This window comes from Mustela lutreola, chromosome 8 (genome assembly GCF_030435805.1).
Source record: "Mustela lutreola isolate mMusLut2 chromosome 8, mMusLut2.pri, whole genome shotgun sequence".
Taxonomy (NCBI): Eukaryota; Metazoa; Chordata; class Mammalia; order Carnivora; family Mustelidae; genus Mustela; species Mustela lutreola.
Window position 1 is genome coordinate 45,006,515 of NC_081297.1, and position 17,171 is coordinate 45,023,685.

The 17,171-nt window shown below is 39.7% G+C and overlaps 1 protein-coding gene across 9 annotated transcripts in view; it reads left to right on the forward strand.

Moving 5' to 3' along the window:
* TULP3 (TUB like protein 3) overlaps nt 1-17,171 on the forward strand; it is a 65,807-nt gene that overhangs the window by 39,748 nt on the left and 8,888 nt on the right. For 7 of the 9 annotated variants that reach the window (XR_009356586.1, XR_009356587.1, XM_059184516.1 and 4 more), the window contains 4 exons: nt 5,784-5,943; nt 6,598-6,774; nt 16,452-16,579; nt 16,966-17,163. Coding sequence is in view for 7 of the 9 variants with exons in the window: in XM_059184516.1 (XP_059040499.1) it covers nt 5,784-5,943; nt 6,598-6,774; nt 16,452-16,579; nt 16,966-17,163 (663 nt within the window). In the remaining 2 variants the exon portion in view is untranslated. Of the gene's footprint in view, nt 1-162; nt 306-5,783; nt 5,944-6,597; nt 6,775-16,451; nt 16,580-16,965; nt 17,164-17,171 lie in introns of all 9 variants that reach the window. The other 2 variants (XM_059184523.1, XM_059184522.1) reach the window with 1 other exon arrangement.

Here is a 17,171-nt window from a genome sequence, read left to right on the forward strand (position 1 = left end):
ACCTCACTCATCGTCCAGGTTTCAGTAGTACTGAGTAGGTTAGTTTCTTTCTTATCTGTCTTTTTTCCCCTGATACTATAATCTTAGGATTTAATATTTAAAAAATCCTAGATTTACAGATAATTTACATAAGACTTCTTTTGTCCTGTGTTTCTGTTCTAGGTTTTGAACAGCTTTACTGAGATCGAATTCACTGACTATAAATATACACCCAGTTAAAGTGCACAAATGATTTTGAGACCTTGTATCAAATGAAACCATATGCCACGTGGTCGTTGGTGTCCAGTTTCTTGACTTAGGAAGAGGTTCGTCCATGTTGTTGCCTCTGTCAGTACTTCTGGTCTTCTTATTGTTGAGTGTGATTTTCCCCGTTGTGGCTACACCACATGTTGTTTATCCATTCATCAGTTGACGGACACTGGGGTTGTTTTCACCCTTTGGCTACTGCTGATAGTGCTGCTCTGAGCATTCGTGTACAAGCTTCTCTGCGGACGTGCTTTCATTTCTCTTGGCTGGTATATCTAAGTATAGGTACCCCAAAGCCTACCTAATATACCTCAGGTCATTGGAACAGAGTTCCTGGGTCATCTCGTAACATGTTAAGGAGCTGCCAGACTGTTTTCCAATGTCCCTGAACCATTGTACACATCCCACCAGCCATGTCCTTGGCCTTGTTTCTATACATCATTGTCAACACTTACTTTATTGTCTGTCTTTGACTGTCGCTATTTTAGTGGGTACAAAGTGGTATCTGACTGTGATCTTGATTTGCATTTCCCTGATGACTAATGATATGGAGCCTTAAAATGTGCTTATTGGCTCTTTGTATGTTCTCTTTGGAGGCATGGAGAAATGGAGAAAACCCATTTTTAGATTGGGTTATTGTCTTTTCATTGTTAAACTGTAAGAGTTCTTTATATAGTCTAGACCCAGGCTCCTTATCAGAAATATTATTTGGGTGGCTCAGTCGTTAAGTGTCTGCCTTCGGCTTGGGTCATGATCCCAGGGTCCTGGGATCGAGCCTGGCATCGGGTTCTTTGCTCTGCAGGAAGTCTGCTTCCTCCCTTCCCACTCCCCTGCTTGTGTTCCTTCTCTCGCTGTCTCTCTCTGTGTCAAATAAAAATATATATATATATTATTTGTAAATATTTTCTTCAATTCTGTGGGTGGTCTTTTTACTTTCTTGATGGTACCATTTTCAACATAGAGTTTTAATTTATTTTTTCTTTTTGTCTCTTGCACTTTCAGTATCATATCTAAGAAATCATTACTTCCCAAGGTTATAAAGACTTGCTTCTGTGTCATCTAAGAGTTTTCTGATTCTTCTAAGAGTCTTCCACTTCCTATGAGTTCTTTCGAGTTAACTTTTATATATAGTGTGAGGTTCCAACTTCAGTCTTCTGTGTGTGGATATCCAGTTGTCCCCGCACCATTTATTGAGAAGATTCTCTCACTGCATATATTTTGCTTTTGTTTTTACTAGCTTCGTTAGGGTACTCGTTTTTTCGGGGCACTTGGTCACCTTAGCTGGCTACAGGTCATGAAGATTTTTAGACTCCTCCGGTGATGGGCCTTAGACCCAAATGCCCATTAGGTGGAGAACCTTTGTGCCATCTGGTGGACAATGGATTAAAATACAACATACTCCTTTGGGGTCAGGTTGCCCATCTATTTGTACCTATCATTCTAAGAGAGGTGGTCATTGGTGTGTTGAATTGATATTTTAAAAAGCGTGATTTAAAAATTTTAGCCTCACCGCCTTATGATCTCACTTTGTGTGCCAGAAAGATTTGGTGTTTTTAGCCAAACTCTTAGATTGCTGGCAGCCACTCTGATCTTGCTGGTTCTACCTTGTGGTCAGCCAGGTCAAGCCCACGAGCGTCAGACTGTAACCTACCCATTAGCTCTAGGGATTCTTTCTGGAAAATTGAGAAATCAGTGATGTCAGGCTCATGAATTTGAGGCTTGCCTCTGCTTTATTATTTTATAAAACGAAGCTCTTTGTGGGAATCCCTGCCCCCCCCATCTAATCTCCTTTATTTCCTCACTTATTTTGGAATTAGCATTCAGTATTTTGCTCCCAGGGAATGATAATAGGATTTACCACCACATTCTGGAGAAGATGGATTCTTGGAGTTACTGTTCAGTTTCTGAGGGAATTGGGAAATTTACAGGCTTATGTGCCACTTAAAAACAGCCACGAAAGCAACATATTTCGATTGCATTTAGGGCATCAAACAGTCACCTACGGCTCTCTTCCTGACAGCCCGTCCTTCCTTTAACGTTGTTTATGCAGCCTCACTGACAGCTTTTTTGGGGAAGGTAAAATGTGTATGAAAGCGAATTGACATGGTTGCATCTTAGCTCAATTAACACCTCCCTCCTCCCTCATTCAAACTATGTGAGAAAATGCTGAATTCAGGGGACACGTTTCACCAAGATGGCAATTTGGTAGTTACTTTATTTTTTTTTCATATTTACAAACTTGGACAACAGCAGGATATATTTAGTGCTGTAATACAGCCCTGTAGCCCTGGGCTTCACAACTCAGATCTATGGTTGGTTGGTGGTTGTTTTCCCTCAAGTTGTTGACCTAAATGAGTTTGATCAGTGTTGATGTTGATAGAGAAAGGCTTTGCCAGATGCAGTCACAGGATCACTGTGGCTGAGAGTCTGTCTAGTCTGCCCTTTGCAGGTCTAAAAACTTGGTTTTGTCAGTGAACCCAAGTGTAACCAACCAGGTCCTCACACAAACTCACGCTAGTCAAATTCACAATGATCAGTTATGAAACCAGACACTAATTTATTAATTTACAATGAGAACTCCAGCTTTTCCAGAATACATCCATCTCTGCTGGTCATGGTTCCCTGTTCCCGGAAATAGGATACCTAAGAAGTTAATTGACAATTAGAAGGCTGATTAGTAAGCAGGGAACCTGAGGAAATGAAATTATCCTGAGGGATATTTCATCAAGGCCACAAAGAAGTCTTACATAGTTTCCTGTCCACAAAGAGAATAAGCTCTCCCAGTAAATAGAATTGTCTTCTAGATTCAGCATTTATGTTTTTGGACAGGTTGGATAAACTCTGCCAAATTCTTGTTCTTTGGCTTTCCTTTTCTGGACCAGTACCCCTTCCCCTCCCTCCCCTCCCCTCCCCTCTCTTTTTTCTTTTCTTTCTTTTTTTCTTTCTTTCTTAGATGGAGGGAGGAGGGAGTATGAGTGGGGAGAGGGGCAGAAGGAGAGAGAATCTTAAGCAGACACCCGCCTCCCCAGCTGAATGTGAAGCCTGACACTGGCCTCCATCTCATGACCCTGAGATCGTGGCCTGAGCTGAAATCAAGAGGTGGGCACTTAACTGTGGCACCCAGGCAACCCAGATGTCCCCTTGTTCACAGAACATTGTTCTTTATATACGTTAAAAAAATGGGTTAGCTGTGGCCTGTGTTTTTGCTTCTTCAGTTGTTGCCGGTTATGAGACTATCGGAGGCTAGGTAACTGGCCACATGAGCAGATGTGGTTCTCATGTCTCCTTGTTTGTATTTCCCATCTCTTCAGCATATCCCCTATGCAAAACTTCACAGTTGCTAGAAGAACCATATCAGCAAGCTCTTTGGGGAGAAGCTCATTGTAACCAAATATGTATTCTGTGTTCCATCTATATGTTAAGGTCCATCTATTCATATTAATTCACGAGTTTCAAAATAATCTCAGAAACTTCAATTACTGGGGCACCTGGGTGGCTGGCTTAGGCTCTGGTCATGATCCAAGGGTCCTGGGATCAAGCCCCACATGAGGCTACCCACCCTGCGGAGAAGCCTGCTTCTCCCTCTCCCATTCCCCCCACTTGTGTTCCCTCTCTCGCTGTGTCTCTGTCAAATAAATAAAATCTTAAAAAAAAAAAAAAAGAAAGAAAGAAACTTCAATTATTCCTTCCCAGATTGCTCTAACCTTTATTCTTTCTTTCCCTTCCTTCCTTCCTTTCTCCCTCCCTCCCTCTCTCCCTTTGTTTCGTTTTTAGATTTTATTTATTTATTTGACAGAGAGAGAGAGGAAAGAGAGAGAGAGACAGCAAGACAGGGAACACCAGCAGGGGGAGTGGGAGAGGGAGAAGCAAGCTTCTCGTTGAGCAAGGAGCCTGATAAGGGGCTGGATCCCAGACTCTGAGCAGAAGTCAGATGCCTAATGACCAAACCACCCAGGTGCCCCACCTTTATTCTTTCTTGACAGGATAGTCCATTTGGGCACATTATTAGCTCCCTAGTCTTTTTTCTTATTCACAAGGCTGGGCAAAGAATAGTTCTGTTTCTTCTATGTCCTCTGAATTTAACCACAAGCTTTCACCAGCCCCATTGTGGAAAAATGTATTTTCTTTCCTACTGATAGTCTTACCCCTTGTAGGGACTCTTCTTTCTAGTAGCACGTTTAAAAGCTGTATCAATGAAAAGAAGTAAATAGTTTTTGCCTAAGGAACAATAATATTTTTGGTTTGGAATCCTGGCTTAATTTTTTAGCTAGGGGCTTGGCATTTTCCTATTCTGAAATATCCCAGATCCATAATTAATTTCCAGGTATTATAAGCTCTTATTTGCCAAAGCATAAAAATAATATTTGTGCTAGTTCCTTCCTTTTCATCTTGCTGGATTTTTTTTTCAGTCTCTCATGCTTTTTTTCCTGACTTTCTTTGATACCATATTCTTGATGTCACTTTAGCCACAGTGCTGATTACTTTCTATTTGGAATGTTCCAACTGTAATTTTTTTTCCCCTTTTTATGCTTGGCCCAGATTTGTTAGATTTCTAATTATGTAAAAATGAGCAAGAAAACAAAACTTACTGCTCTCTAGCTGATTAAAATAGGAAAATAATTTGAGGTTTAGAGGATAATACGTTTTATTTTTTTCTTTCAATTATAAAAGTAAGAAAGTTTATGGGGCGCCTGGGTGGCTCAGTGGGTTAAAGCCTCTGTCTTCGGCTCAGGTCATGATCCCAGAGTCCTGGGATGGAGCCCCACTTGGGGCTCTCTGCTCAGCGGGGAGCCTGCTTCCTCCTCTCTCTGTCTCTGCCTGCCTCTCCGCCTACTTGTGATCTCTGTCTGTCAAGTAAATAAATAGATAAATCTTAAAAAAAAAAAAAATAAGAAAGTTTACAAAAAACATAGAAAACTAGAAAAAGGAGAAAAATCCATATTCTGCCACCCAAAGTAATCACCATTCATGTATTTCTTCATCTTTTCCCTTATGTATAACTGTTCATGTATTTTAAGCTTGTGACCATGCTTGGATAATTATATAATTACTGTAAATATTTTATTTTATTTTTAAGATTTTATTTATTTGAGAGAGAGAATGAGAAAGAGAGAGCATGAGGTGGGGAGAGTCAAAGAGAGCAGCAGACTCCCCACTGAGCAGGGAGCCCTATGTGGGACTCAGTCCTGGGTCTCCAGGATCATGACCTGAGCTGAAGGCAGTTGCTTAACCAGCTGAGCCACTCAGGCACCATACTATAAATGTTTTAAGTAAACTTGGATCGTGGACTCAGCTTGGCTAGAAATGCATTTGTATCATTTTAAATAGACCTTTAAAGGTGTTTGGTAAATATTTATTAAATGAAATGAGTGAATCCTTGTCCCTCTCTGTGCCTCAATTTTCTCATGTCTCAAGTAGGATAAATTAGTTTACAAGAGGTTTGTCAGAATTAGTGAAAAACAATAAATATTCAAAGCAGCTAGGTCTTGTTGTAACTCTTCTAGCTATAGTATTACTTCTTTTTTTTTTCCCCCTAGAGAGCACTGCTGGAGAAGAAGCAGAGAAAAAAGCGCCTTGAGCCACTCATGGTACAGCCAAATCCAGAAGCAAGGCTTCGTCGATCAAAGCCAAGAGGTAGCGAGGAGCAAACTCCTTTGGTGGAACCTCATACCCCACAGAACGATGTCATCTTACATGGTATGTGTTAGGCCGCATCTCTTCCCACTAGGGCACAGTTTTCATAAAGATAGGAGAAGGCAGAAAGATTCTCAGATGGACCAAAGGGACAATATTAGCATCATTACTAGGTACCTTCTAAGACCCACATTCTGGGTCTTAGAGTGAAAATAAAAGCAATGGTTTAATTAGTGGAAGATACCCTGATGTTTGTACTTATCCTAGAGCTGTTGTTTTCATTGCCAAATGGTTTAGTCCATTTGTTTGAGGAACTTACGGTCTTGAATGTCATGTCATGTCATGGCAGAGTTAGCCATGACACCAGGAGTAGTAGAGAACACCCAGTCTTCCAATAACTAGGACTCAACGGACCGCGTGCAGTGGTGAGCTGTTGACTTGGACAGGATCTGAACTTTGGCAGACCTACTTTGTTTTCACGGTCTTAGTCTTTAGTTTCTAAAGCATGACATCAGGTAAATTTTATTTAGTAACAGTCAGAACATGTTAATAAAATGAACACCAGTCTGAGTTGCTCTATTAACAAACATCCACATGGATGTTAAGGAAAGAGAAGTGAAACGCTTGGATGGTTCTTAATTCTGATCACATATACCAAAACAACCCACCAAATAACAGATAATACTTTCCTCTTTTCTCTTCTCTTTTGGACCCTAGGCATTGATGGTCCAGCTGCCTTCTTGAAGCCAGATGCTCAAGATTTGGAAACCAAACTTCACGTTCTCTCAGTAGGCTCCTCTGCTACAGAAGAAGATACTGAAGAAAGTGTTGATGGAGAAAGCACTTTGGAGACTGTGTCTAAGCCAGATCTCCAGGAGATTCTCCAAAAACATGGTAAGGATTGGTAACGAAGGTAAGGCAGTTAATCATCTTAGCCACGTATAATCTCTTCCTTTCCTTGCTTTCATTGTCGGTTAACAATCTAGATGGTGATGGTTCAAAATTGCTTGGAATGTGGCTTATGGCTTTACAGAGATGACAATATTAGACATCTTTGACATCTGAGAATTGATTATTGTCAACGACAATAATATTTACCCTCTTGCCTGAGAAAAATAAGATAATTACATATAAATTATCAGCAGCATTAGCTACTACACGTGACTATTTCTTTTTGACATCTTATTTTTAGTTCCCACTCCCTTCTTTTGACAGAGTTGCCACTCAACACCCCTACTCGGCCTCCATGTCACAGATTTATTGATCTAGTGATGGCTGACGAGGAATACAAATGGGATCAAAATATACTTAAGTTAATACTTTCCTCACTAGCGCCTACTTTCTGCCAGTTGGAGTTACCACTTCCACAAATATTCCTGTACACCCTAGAGAGCTCTTGTATTTTTCTTTCCTTCTTAGAAAAATGATTTTCTATGGGAAGAAATTAAGTGTCCCCTTTTCAGGTGAGAAGACAGAAACCCGGTCATGAGTAAGTATTTATTGGGTGCCTCCTTAGTCATAGGTAGGCATTATAGGCCTGGGATGTGTGAATCAGGAGGTTCTATCACAGAATGGTAGACCAGATGTACATTCAAACACAGTCACATATTCATTCATTTAGAAAATAAGTGTTGAGTATATACTAAATACTGGACATTGTTATAGGCACATAGGCTACAACAGTACACAAGGGGTCCTGCCCTCCTGAAGTGTTTATTCTAATTGAGCCATCATGTACTTAAATAGCCAAGAGAGCATTGAGAGGGGTACCAACCCAGAGCTGAAGGTTTGGAAAGCTTTCCAGGGAGAGTGATGTCTAAGCTACAACCTGATGTAGGAGATAGAGCTGGCCAGTCCAGAATGGCTGGCCAACACAGTATGAGCGGATAAGGTGGGAAGAGGGACTAGCGAGGTGAGCCTGGAGGGGTGACTGGGCTCTGATTATATAGGCCAGTATAGGTCATATTAGGAACTTGGACTTTATTTGAAAAATAACTAAAACCTATGAGGGAATTTGATCTGAGGAATATTATCACCCAATTTGGGCTTAATGGGAAAACTAAGAAGAATTACGCTGCACCATAAGGAATTAATTGAAGGTGGGGGCAAGGCAAGTGTAGAAGCAGGAAGACTTAATGGAGAGATGGTTTGTCTGATGGGACCTGGAGTTATAATGTAGTATATGCAAGAGTAAAAACCAGGGAGAAATAGAATTACATTGCTGGGGCAATGAGAAGGGACAAGAAAGGCATCAAAAGAGAACAATTAAGCTGAGCCAGGAAGGATGTGTGGCCTCCTGTTTACTGGAACATCTGTCAGCAGCTGCAGACTGACATTTTGAATGTCTCTTGTATGTCAGGCACTTGCCATACATTATCTCAATTAATTTAAAATTTATAGGGGCACTAGGCTGGCTCAGTTGGAAGAGCGTTTGACTCTTGATCTTGGGATCATGAGTTCAAGCCCCACATTGGGTACAGAGACTAATAAAAAATAAATAAACTTAGATATTTATAACAGTACTTTGCAGCATTTGTACATATTAGTCTCTCCATTTACATGTAAGAAAATTCTATATATTACATTTGTAATTATACATAGCCTCTCAGACAGGCTAGATAATTTGTCCATGGTCACATTGCTGGTAAGGTGACACACTTGGGTGGAAGAAAGAACATGTGCAAAGGTATTGGGTATAAAATCATGATATGTTATGAAAACCAGAACAGATGGCAGGAGCACAAGGTGTGGCAGCAGCCATGGTAAAGGGGGTCAGAACATAGCTCTGAAACCCGGGTTCTTGCTGGGTTCTGAATCTCAACTCTGCCACATCTGGCTGGGAAAGGGGGAGTACAGCTTTTCTTTCCTCTGCCTCTGTTTCCCTGTCTATAATAGGAATGTGATTGTGGCATTTCCCTATTATTTTACTACCACTATTGTTATGACAAAAGAAAGTGATTGATGTGGAGGAGTCAGAGCAAAGACAACCTTCATTTAATCAGAAGCTAAGTTATCCCAAGTCATCTAGCTATGTAGTGGCAAACCTAGATTTTCTGATTCTTAGTCTAGTTCTTTATCCCTTACTGTAGATACCGAGTTCTCCCCTTCTACACTGCCCTACGAAGTGATGGCTATGGTTGTTTTGTTTTGTTTTGTTTTTCCTGAGGACTGGCCCTTCTGAGAAACCAGGTGGTTTAATGCCTTTTTACATCCCAACAAGTTGCATCTTGACCATAAAACCCATTAAACACTTTTTTAAAAAAAAGATTTTATTTTCTTGGAGAGAGACAGAGAGAAAGAGAGTACGTGAGTAAACATGAGCAGGGGGAAGTCTAGAGGGAGAGGCATACTCCCCACTGAACAGGGAGCCTGATGCAGGACTTGATCCCAGGATCCTGGGATCATGACCTGAGCTGAAGGCAGGCACTTAACTGAGGCACCCCATTAAGCACTTTCTTGACTAAGATCTAGGATGTGTCAGTTTGGCAGATTATATCCCTTTAGTAGGTCCAGTTTATTTTTTCAACAAGTTTGGGAGAAATCTTTGAACTCCATTGTAAAACATATATTAATATAAGCTGAATTTTTGGCATAAAAGTGGCATTTGCAAACATACTACCAAGTGAAAATATCCATGATTGTGATGTTTTATGCTTTTTTGCTACAAAAGAAAAAAAGGTTAACATTTTAGAAAACAAAGAAAATACATCCTTCACAAACCAAAGAATTTTTTTAATAGTAGCTTTATAGGCATATAATCAACATACCATACTATTCACCCATTTAAAGCGAACAGTGGGTGTAGGAGGGGAAGATGGCAACAGAGTAGGAAGATCTTGGGTTCACCTCACCCCACGAATACAACTAGATAACTATCAAATCATCCTCAATACCCCAGAAGTTGCTCTGAGGACTGGCAGAACATATTCCACAACTAAAGGTAGAGAAAAGGCCACAATGAAGAAGGTAGAAATGTGGAGACATGGTTTGGGGGAGAAACGGGTCATGGCTGCTGTGGTGAGGAGGGAGCTGCATTCATGGAGAAGGGCAAGAGACAGATTAACACACAGGGAAGTGCAGGGGTAAACAAACCCCCATAGCAGTTGGTTTGGAAAGCAAGAGGTGCTGAATTTCATGAGTTCCTGCAACCAGCAAGGTTTAAAGCCTGGAGTTCTAAAGGTCAGTGGGCTTGGTTCAGGGAGAGCCTGGAGAGCACTGTGCTGCTCTTGGAGGAAAGGAGGGCAAACAACCCATGGACATACAGAGTGGAAACAGCAATCTGAAGAGTGCCAGAGCACACAACGAGGAAGTTAGTTGTTCATCTTCGAGCATTTCCCAGAGAGACAGTGTTGGTGGAGACACCCCTTCAGGAGATACTGGCAGGCACCATTTCCCTCCTCTGCCCCTTAGTATAAGCGCACAGCCACCTGTGGGAACCAGTGCAGCACTGACACTTGCTACCTAACTTGCTTACACTAAGCCCTGCCTACCCTCACTGGGATGGGCCTACCCCTTCCCAGTCATGCATGCCTAGTTCGTTTGGAGGCTGCTGCCTCTCCTCCAGATGACCAAGGCAATACTTATATCAGACAAAATAGACTTTAAAACATATATTGTTAACAAGAGACAAAGAAGGACACTATATAATCATAAAGGGGACAATCCAACAAGATGATATAACGATTCTAAATATTTATGCTCCCCACCTGGGAGCACCCAAATACATAAAAACGTTAAAAGCAAACATAAAAGAACTAATTGAAAATAATACAATAATGGTAGGGAACTTTAACACCCTACTACATCAATGGACAGATCATCTAAACACAAAATCAAGAAGGAAACAGTGGCTTTGAATGAGACCGTGGACCAGATGAAATTCAGAATATTCTGTCCTAAAACAGCAGAATACACATTCTTTTCAAATGCACATGGAACATTCTCCAGACTAGATCACATATGAGGCCACAAAACAAGCCTCAACAAATTCATAAAAATTAAAGTCATACTGTGCATCTTTTCTGATCACAACACTATGAAACTAGAAGTCAGCCACAAGAAAAAAATCTCTGGGTTTTTTTTCCTCTGGAAAAGACCATGCATACATGGAAGTTAAATAACATGCTTCTAAATAATGAATGGATCAACCAGGAAATGTAAGAAGAGATTAAAAAGTGCATGGAAATAAAATGGAAATGGAAACACAGTGTTCAAAACCTTTGGGATACAGCCAAAGCTATTCTAAGTGGCAAGTTTATAGCAATAGCCTACTTCAAGAAGCAAGAAAAACCTCAAATATACAACCTGACCTTATACGTAAAGAAGCTAGAAAAAGAATAGCCATATAAAACCCCTAAAACTAGCAGAAGGAAGGAAATAATAAAGATGAGAGCAGAAGTAAATGATAAAGGAACTAGAAAAAACAATAGAAGAGCTCAATGAAACCAGGAGCTGGTTCTTTGAAAAAAAAAAAAAAAATCAATAAAATTGATGAACCTGTAGTCAGACTTGTCAAGAAAAAAAAGAAAAAGGGTTCAAATAAATAAAATCACAAATAAGAGGAGAAATAGCAACCAACACCACAGAAAAACAGTGAAAAGGGAATATTATGAAAAACTGCATACCAACAAATTGCAACCTGAAAGAAGTGGATAAATTCCTAGGAACATGTAACTTACCAAAACTGAAACAGGAAGAAATAGAACATTGAGCACACCAATTACCAGCAAATAAGTAACCAAAAAAATCAGTAATCAGAATCAATAGCCCAAGAACTCCCAACAAACAAAAATCCAGGACCAGATGGTTTCACAGTGTTCTACCAAACACTTGAAGAAGAGCTAATACCTATTCTTCTCAACTATTCCAAAAAATAGAAGAGGAAGGAAAACGTCTAAATTCATTCCTAAAGACCAGCATTACCTGATATCAAAACCAGATAAAGATGCCACCAAAAAAACCCAAAACACAAAAAACAAAAAACAAAAAAAACCCCTACAGGACAATTATCTCTGATGAACATAGATGCAAAGATCCTAAAAACAAACAAACAAACAAACAAACAAAAATAGCAAACTGAATTCAGCAATACATTTAAATAATTATTCACCATGCTCAAGTGGGATTTATTCCTAGGTTGCAAGGGTGGTTCAGTATTTGCAAATCCACATAATATATCACATCAATAAAAGAAAGGCTAAAAAACCATATGGTTGTTTTAATAGAGGCAGAAATAGCATTTGATGAAGTTCAGCATCCATTCATGATAAAACAAAACAAAACCCTCAACAAAGTGGGTCCAGAGGGAACATACCTCAACATAATAAGGGCCATGTAGGAAAAACCCCTGTGGAGCTAATATCATCCTTAATGGGGAAAAACAAAGAGATTTTCCCTTAAGGGAAATCTTTTTTCCCTTAAGAAAAAAGAACAAGGATGTCCACTGTCACCCCTTTTATTCAACATAGTACTGGATGTCCTAGCCACAGCAATCAGATGACAAAAAAAATAGAAGGCATCCAAATTGGTAAGGAAGAGGTAAAACTTCTCTGTTTGCAAATGATATGATACTATATATAGGAAATCTAGGGGCATCTGGGTGGCTCAGTTGTTGAGCGTCTGCCTTAACCTCAGGTCATGATCCCAGGGTCCTGGAATTGAGCCCCTCACTGGGCTCCCTACTCGGCGGGAAGCCTGCTTCTCCCTCTCCCATTCCCCCGCTTGTGTTCCCTCTCTCGCTGTGTCTCCCTGTCATGTAAAAATATAAAATCTTTGGGGCGCCTGGGTGGCTCAGTGGTTTAAGCCTCTGCCTTCGGCTCGGGTCGTGATCTCAGGGTCCTAGGATCGAGCCCCACATAGGGCTCTCTGCTCAGCGGGGAGCCTGCTTCCCCCTCTCTCTCTGCCTGCCTTCTGCCTACTTGTGATCTCTATCAAATAAATAAATAAAAATCTTAAAAAAATATATAAAATCTTTAAAAAAGAAAAAACCCAAGGACTCCACCAAAAATCTGCTAGGACAGATAAATGAATTCTGTAAAGTTGTAGGATACAAAATTAATGTACAGAAATCTGTTGCATTTCTGTACACCAGCAATGAAGCAGCAGAAAGAGAAATTAAGAACGCAATCCCATTTACAGTTGCACCAAAAATAATAAGATACCTCGGAACACACCTAACCAAAGGGCTTAAAGATCTGTACTCTGAAAACTGTAAAACACTGGTGACAGAAATTGAAGATGATACAAAGAAATGGAAAGACATTCCATACTCATGGATTGGAAGAACAAGTATTGTAAGAATGTCTATACTATCAAAGCAATCTACACATTTAATGCAATCCCTATCAAAATACCAACAGCATTTTTCATAGAGCTGGAACAAGCAGCCCTAAACTTTGTATGGAACCACAGAAGGCCCTGAATAGCCATAGCAATCTTGAAAAAGAAAAGCAAAGCTGAAGGCATCACAATTCTGGACTTCAAGTTGTATTACAAAGCGGTAGTAATCAAAAGGGTATGTACTGGCAAAAAAAAAAAAAAAAAAAAGACACATGGACCAATGGAACCAAATAGAAAAATCCAGAAATGAACCCACAATTATATGGTCAATTAATCTTTGACAAAGCAGGAAAGAATATCCAGTGGGAAAGAGTGTCTCTTCAATAAATGGTGTTGGGAAAACTGGACAGCAACATGGAAAATAATGAAAATGGACCACTTTCTTACACCAATCACAAAAGTAAGTTCAAAATGGATTAAGGACCTAAGTGTGAGACCTGACACCATAAACATCCCAGAAAAGAACACAGACAGCAGTAAGTTCTCGGATACCAAATGTAGGAACATTTTTCTAGATAAGTGCCCTGAGGCAAGGGAAACAAAAGCAAAAATAAACTGTTGGGCCTACATCAAAATTAAAGGCTCTGTACAGCAAAGGAAATTATTATTATTTTTAAAGATTTTATTTATTTACTTGACAGAGAGAGCACAGGTAGGCAGAGAGGCAGGGAGAGAGATGGGGGGGGGGGAAGCAGGCCTCCCACTGAGCAGAGAGCCTGATGGGGGGCTCCATCCCAGGACCCTGAGATCATGACCCGAACCTAAGGCAGAGGTTTAACCTACTGAGCCACCCAGGTGCCCCAGTTCAGTGATTTAAAATCTATTCATTGACATCTGCAACCATCCTTACAATCAGTTTTAGAAAATTTTCATGACTCCCGAAAGAAATCTCATACCCATTAGCAGTCACTTCCGATTTCCTCCGACCCCTTCAGCCCAGGCAACTACCAGTTTACTTTCCATCTCTGTGGATTTGCCTATTCTGAATATTTCATGTGGTCCTTTATGAGTGTCTCCTTTCACTTAGCATGTTTTCAAGGTTCATCCATATTGTAGCACTTCATTCCTTTTTATTGCCAAATTAACATTCTATTGATGGATATGCTGCTGCTGTGTTTCTGTCATCAGTTGATGGCCCTTTGGGTTGTTTCCCCTTCATGCTATTATGAATAATGTTGCTATGAACATTCCTGTGTAGCTTTTGTGTGGACATATATTTTCTTTTTTTAAAAATATTTATTTATTTGACAGAGATCACAAGTAGGCAGAGAGGCAGGCAGAGAGAGAGGAGGAAGCAGGCTCCCTGCTGAGCAGAGAGCCCAATGTGGGCTTCATCCCAGGACCCTGGGATCATGACCTGAGCTGAAGGCAGAGGCTTTAACCCACTGAGCCACCCAGGCTCCCCTGGTTGGGAGCCTTTCACTTGAGATTAATTTTTTAACTGGCCTTTGTCTTATCCGTGGGTGTCCCTGAGCAAAGCTAATATCAGTGTATTTCTGAACTGTGTAAAAATAGTTCATAGTTGTCCCTTCTCTGAGATGGCTGACTGTGGGAAGGAAATGGTTTGGAGGAAAAAACCCACACTGCTTGTTGCTAAGTCTACTTGTAAATTCATGATTTAGATATGGGGGACAACTTTATCCTATAAAGAGAAAAGGAATTTAGTTTTGCTGTTGGGCAAATGATTCTTCCTGAGCCTGATATTACCAAATGTAAATTTGAGTACCATACTTCTCTTACAACACACAACATACTTTATTTTATGTCTCTGTTCTAGCCCTAGATATATTTCATAAACAAGAAACAAAAGAAGAAAGACTAAAACAAACAAAAAAACAAGAAAGACTACCACAGACTCCTCCTCAAACTCACGTAAATGTGAGGATAAAATGAGAAAATAGTTTTTAATCAGTTAGTTTTAAATTTTTTATAAAAGGTGCTTCATAAATCCAAGGTAATAGCATTTTCAACATTCCCAACTCTAGTTAACTAGCCTAGAGATGAACAAAATGCTGGAAAACAAAAAAGTAACTGATATAGAGAACAATAGATTATTGAATTTTTTAAGTTGCAGTGAACTATACCATTTTAGCCATTTTTAAATGTACAGTTTAAAAATATAAATTTTTAAATAAATATTTACCGTTTTAGCCATTTTTAAATGTACAGTTCAGTGACATTAAGTACATTCATGTTGTTATGCAACTCTCACCACACAATACATCTCCAGAACTTTTTCATCTTCCCATAATAAATCTCTGTATCGCTAAATAATAACTCCCCATTCTTCTGTCCCCTGCTTCCCTGGTAACCACTATTCTACAAAATTTCTGTCTCTGTGAATTTGACTACTCTAGATTTCTCATATAAGTGGAATCATACAATATTTGTACTTTTTTAAAAAAATATTTGCTCTTTTGAACTGGCTTATTTCACTTAGCATAAGGTCCTTCAAGGTTCATCCGTGTTGTAGCCTGTGTCAGAATCCCATTTCATTTTAAAGCTGGTATGTATATACCACCATTTGCTTATTTGTTCATCAGTTGATGGCTATTTGGGTCATTTTCACCTTTTGGATATTGTGAATACTGCTGCTGTGAACATTGGTACATAGATATCTGTTTGAGTATGCTTTAAGTTCTCTTGGTATATACCCAGAAGTGGAATTGTGAGATCATGTGGTAATTCTATATTTAAATATTTTGGGAACCACCATACTGTGTTCCACAGTGCTTGCACCATTTTACATTGTCACCAGCAATGCACAGGTTGCATTGAGGAAGGGTTCCAATTTCTCCACATCCTCGCCAATACTTATTTTCATTTTTTTGATAATAGACATCCCAGAGCTTAGGAAATGGTATCTCATTGTGATTTTGACTTGCATTTCCCTTAAGATGAGTGCTGTTGAGCATCTTTTCATGCGCTTATTGGCCATTTATATGTCTTCTTTGAAGAAATGTCTGTTTATGTCCTTTACCCATTTCTGGGTAAACGGTTATTTGTTTTGTTGTTGTTGAGTGTGTTTAAGGAGTGCTTTTCTATTCTGGATATTAAGCCTTTATGGAAAGGGAAAGCAAGGGATAGATCTAAGTGAGAATATGAAGAAAGAATTGTCTTAAGTCAGAATAGCTGGACTGTTTTAATCAAGAAAGTTGAAATTATATTTGGTTCAACAATTTATTTTTTTAAACCAGTGTTGGCAGTTTTTGACAGTTCTTCCTTTCTGCCAGGTATCTCAGGTAGTTTGAACTTCGATGAAGAGGAGACCGATGGGGAGGAAGAAGGGAAAAAATTATGTCATTCACCATATTCAGAGGCAGAGAGACCCACTTCTGCATCCAGCCAGAAATCAACTACAGTACGTAGTTCAGAAATTTCTTCCTAGGCAACTAATTTAACTATTTCCCAAATGTATCTCTAGTATTTAAACACAATTACTGAATGAGGGTTCATTCAAAGATTGAAGCTCTAATTTAGACTTGAAGTTCATGACCTCCCTAATTTCTTGTGTCTCAAGCCAGCTCTTGTGAAGTCATATCCCATTTTTGTACTTAGCTCCTTCATTACTCCCAACAGTCACATACTTATTTAACTTCACAGAGTTTCCCGTTATTTCTTCAGAAAACTAGATACACTGGGCTGTATCATGAAATAATTTTGCCCATTAATTAATTGTTCCTGGAAGAGAACAAGTTGTTTTGTGATCCCACCTCCTCTTGCTCATGTGTATGGCTCTTCTTCTAGGATACAGGAGCTTCGGGAACTGCAGCCCAACAAATGGATAACCAGCTGGGGGAAGTGGAGAACTTAGAGGACTTTGCATATAGTCCTGCCCCTCGGGGTATTACAGTCAAGTGTCGGATAACCAGGGATAAAAAAGGAATGGATCGGGGTCTCTTCCCCACTTACTATATGCACTTGGAAAAGGACGAAAATCGAAAGGTATGAGA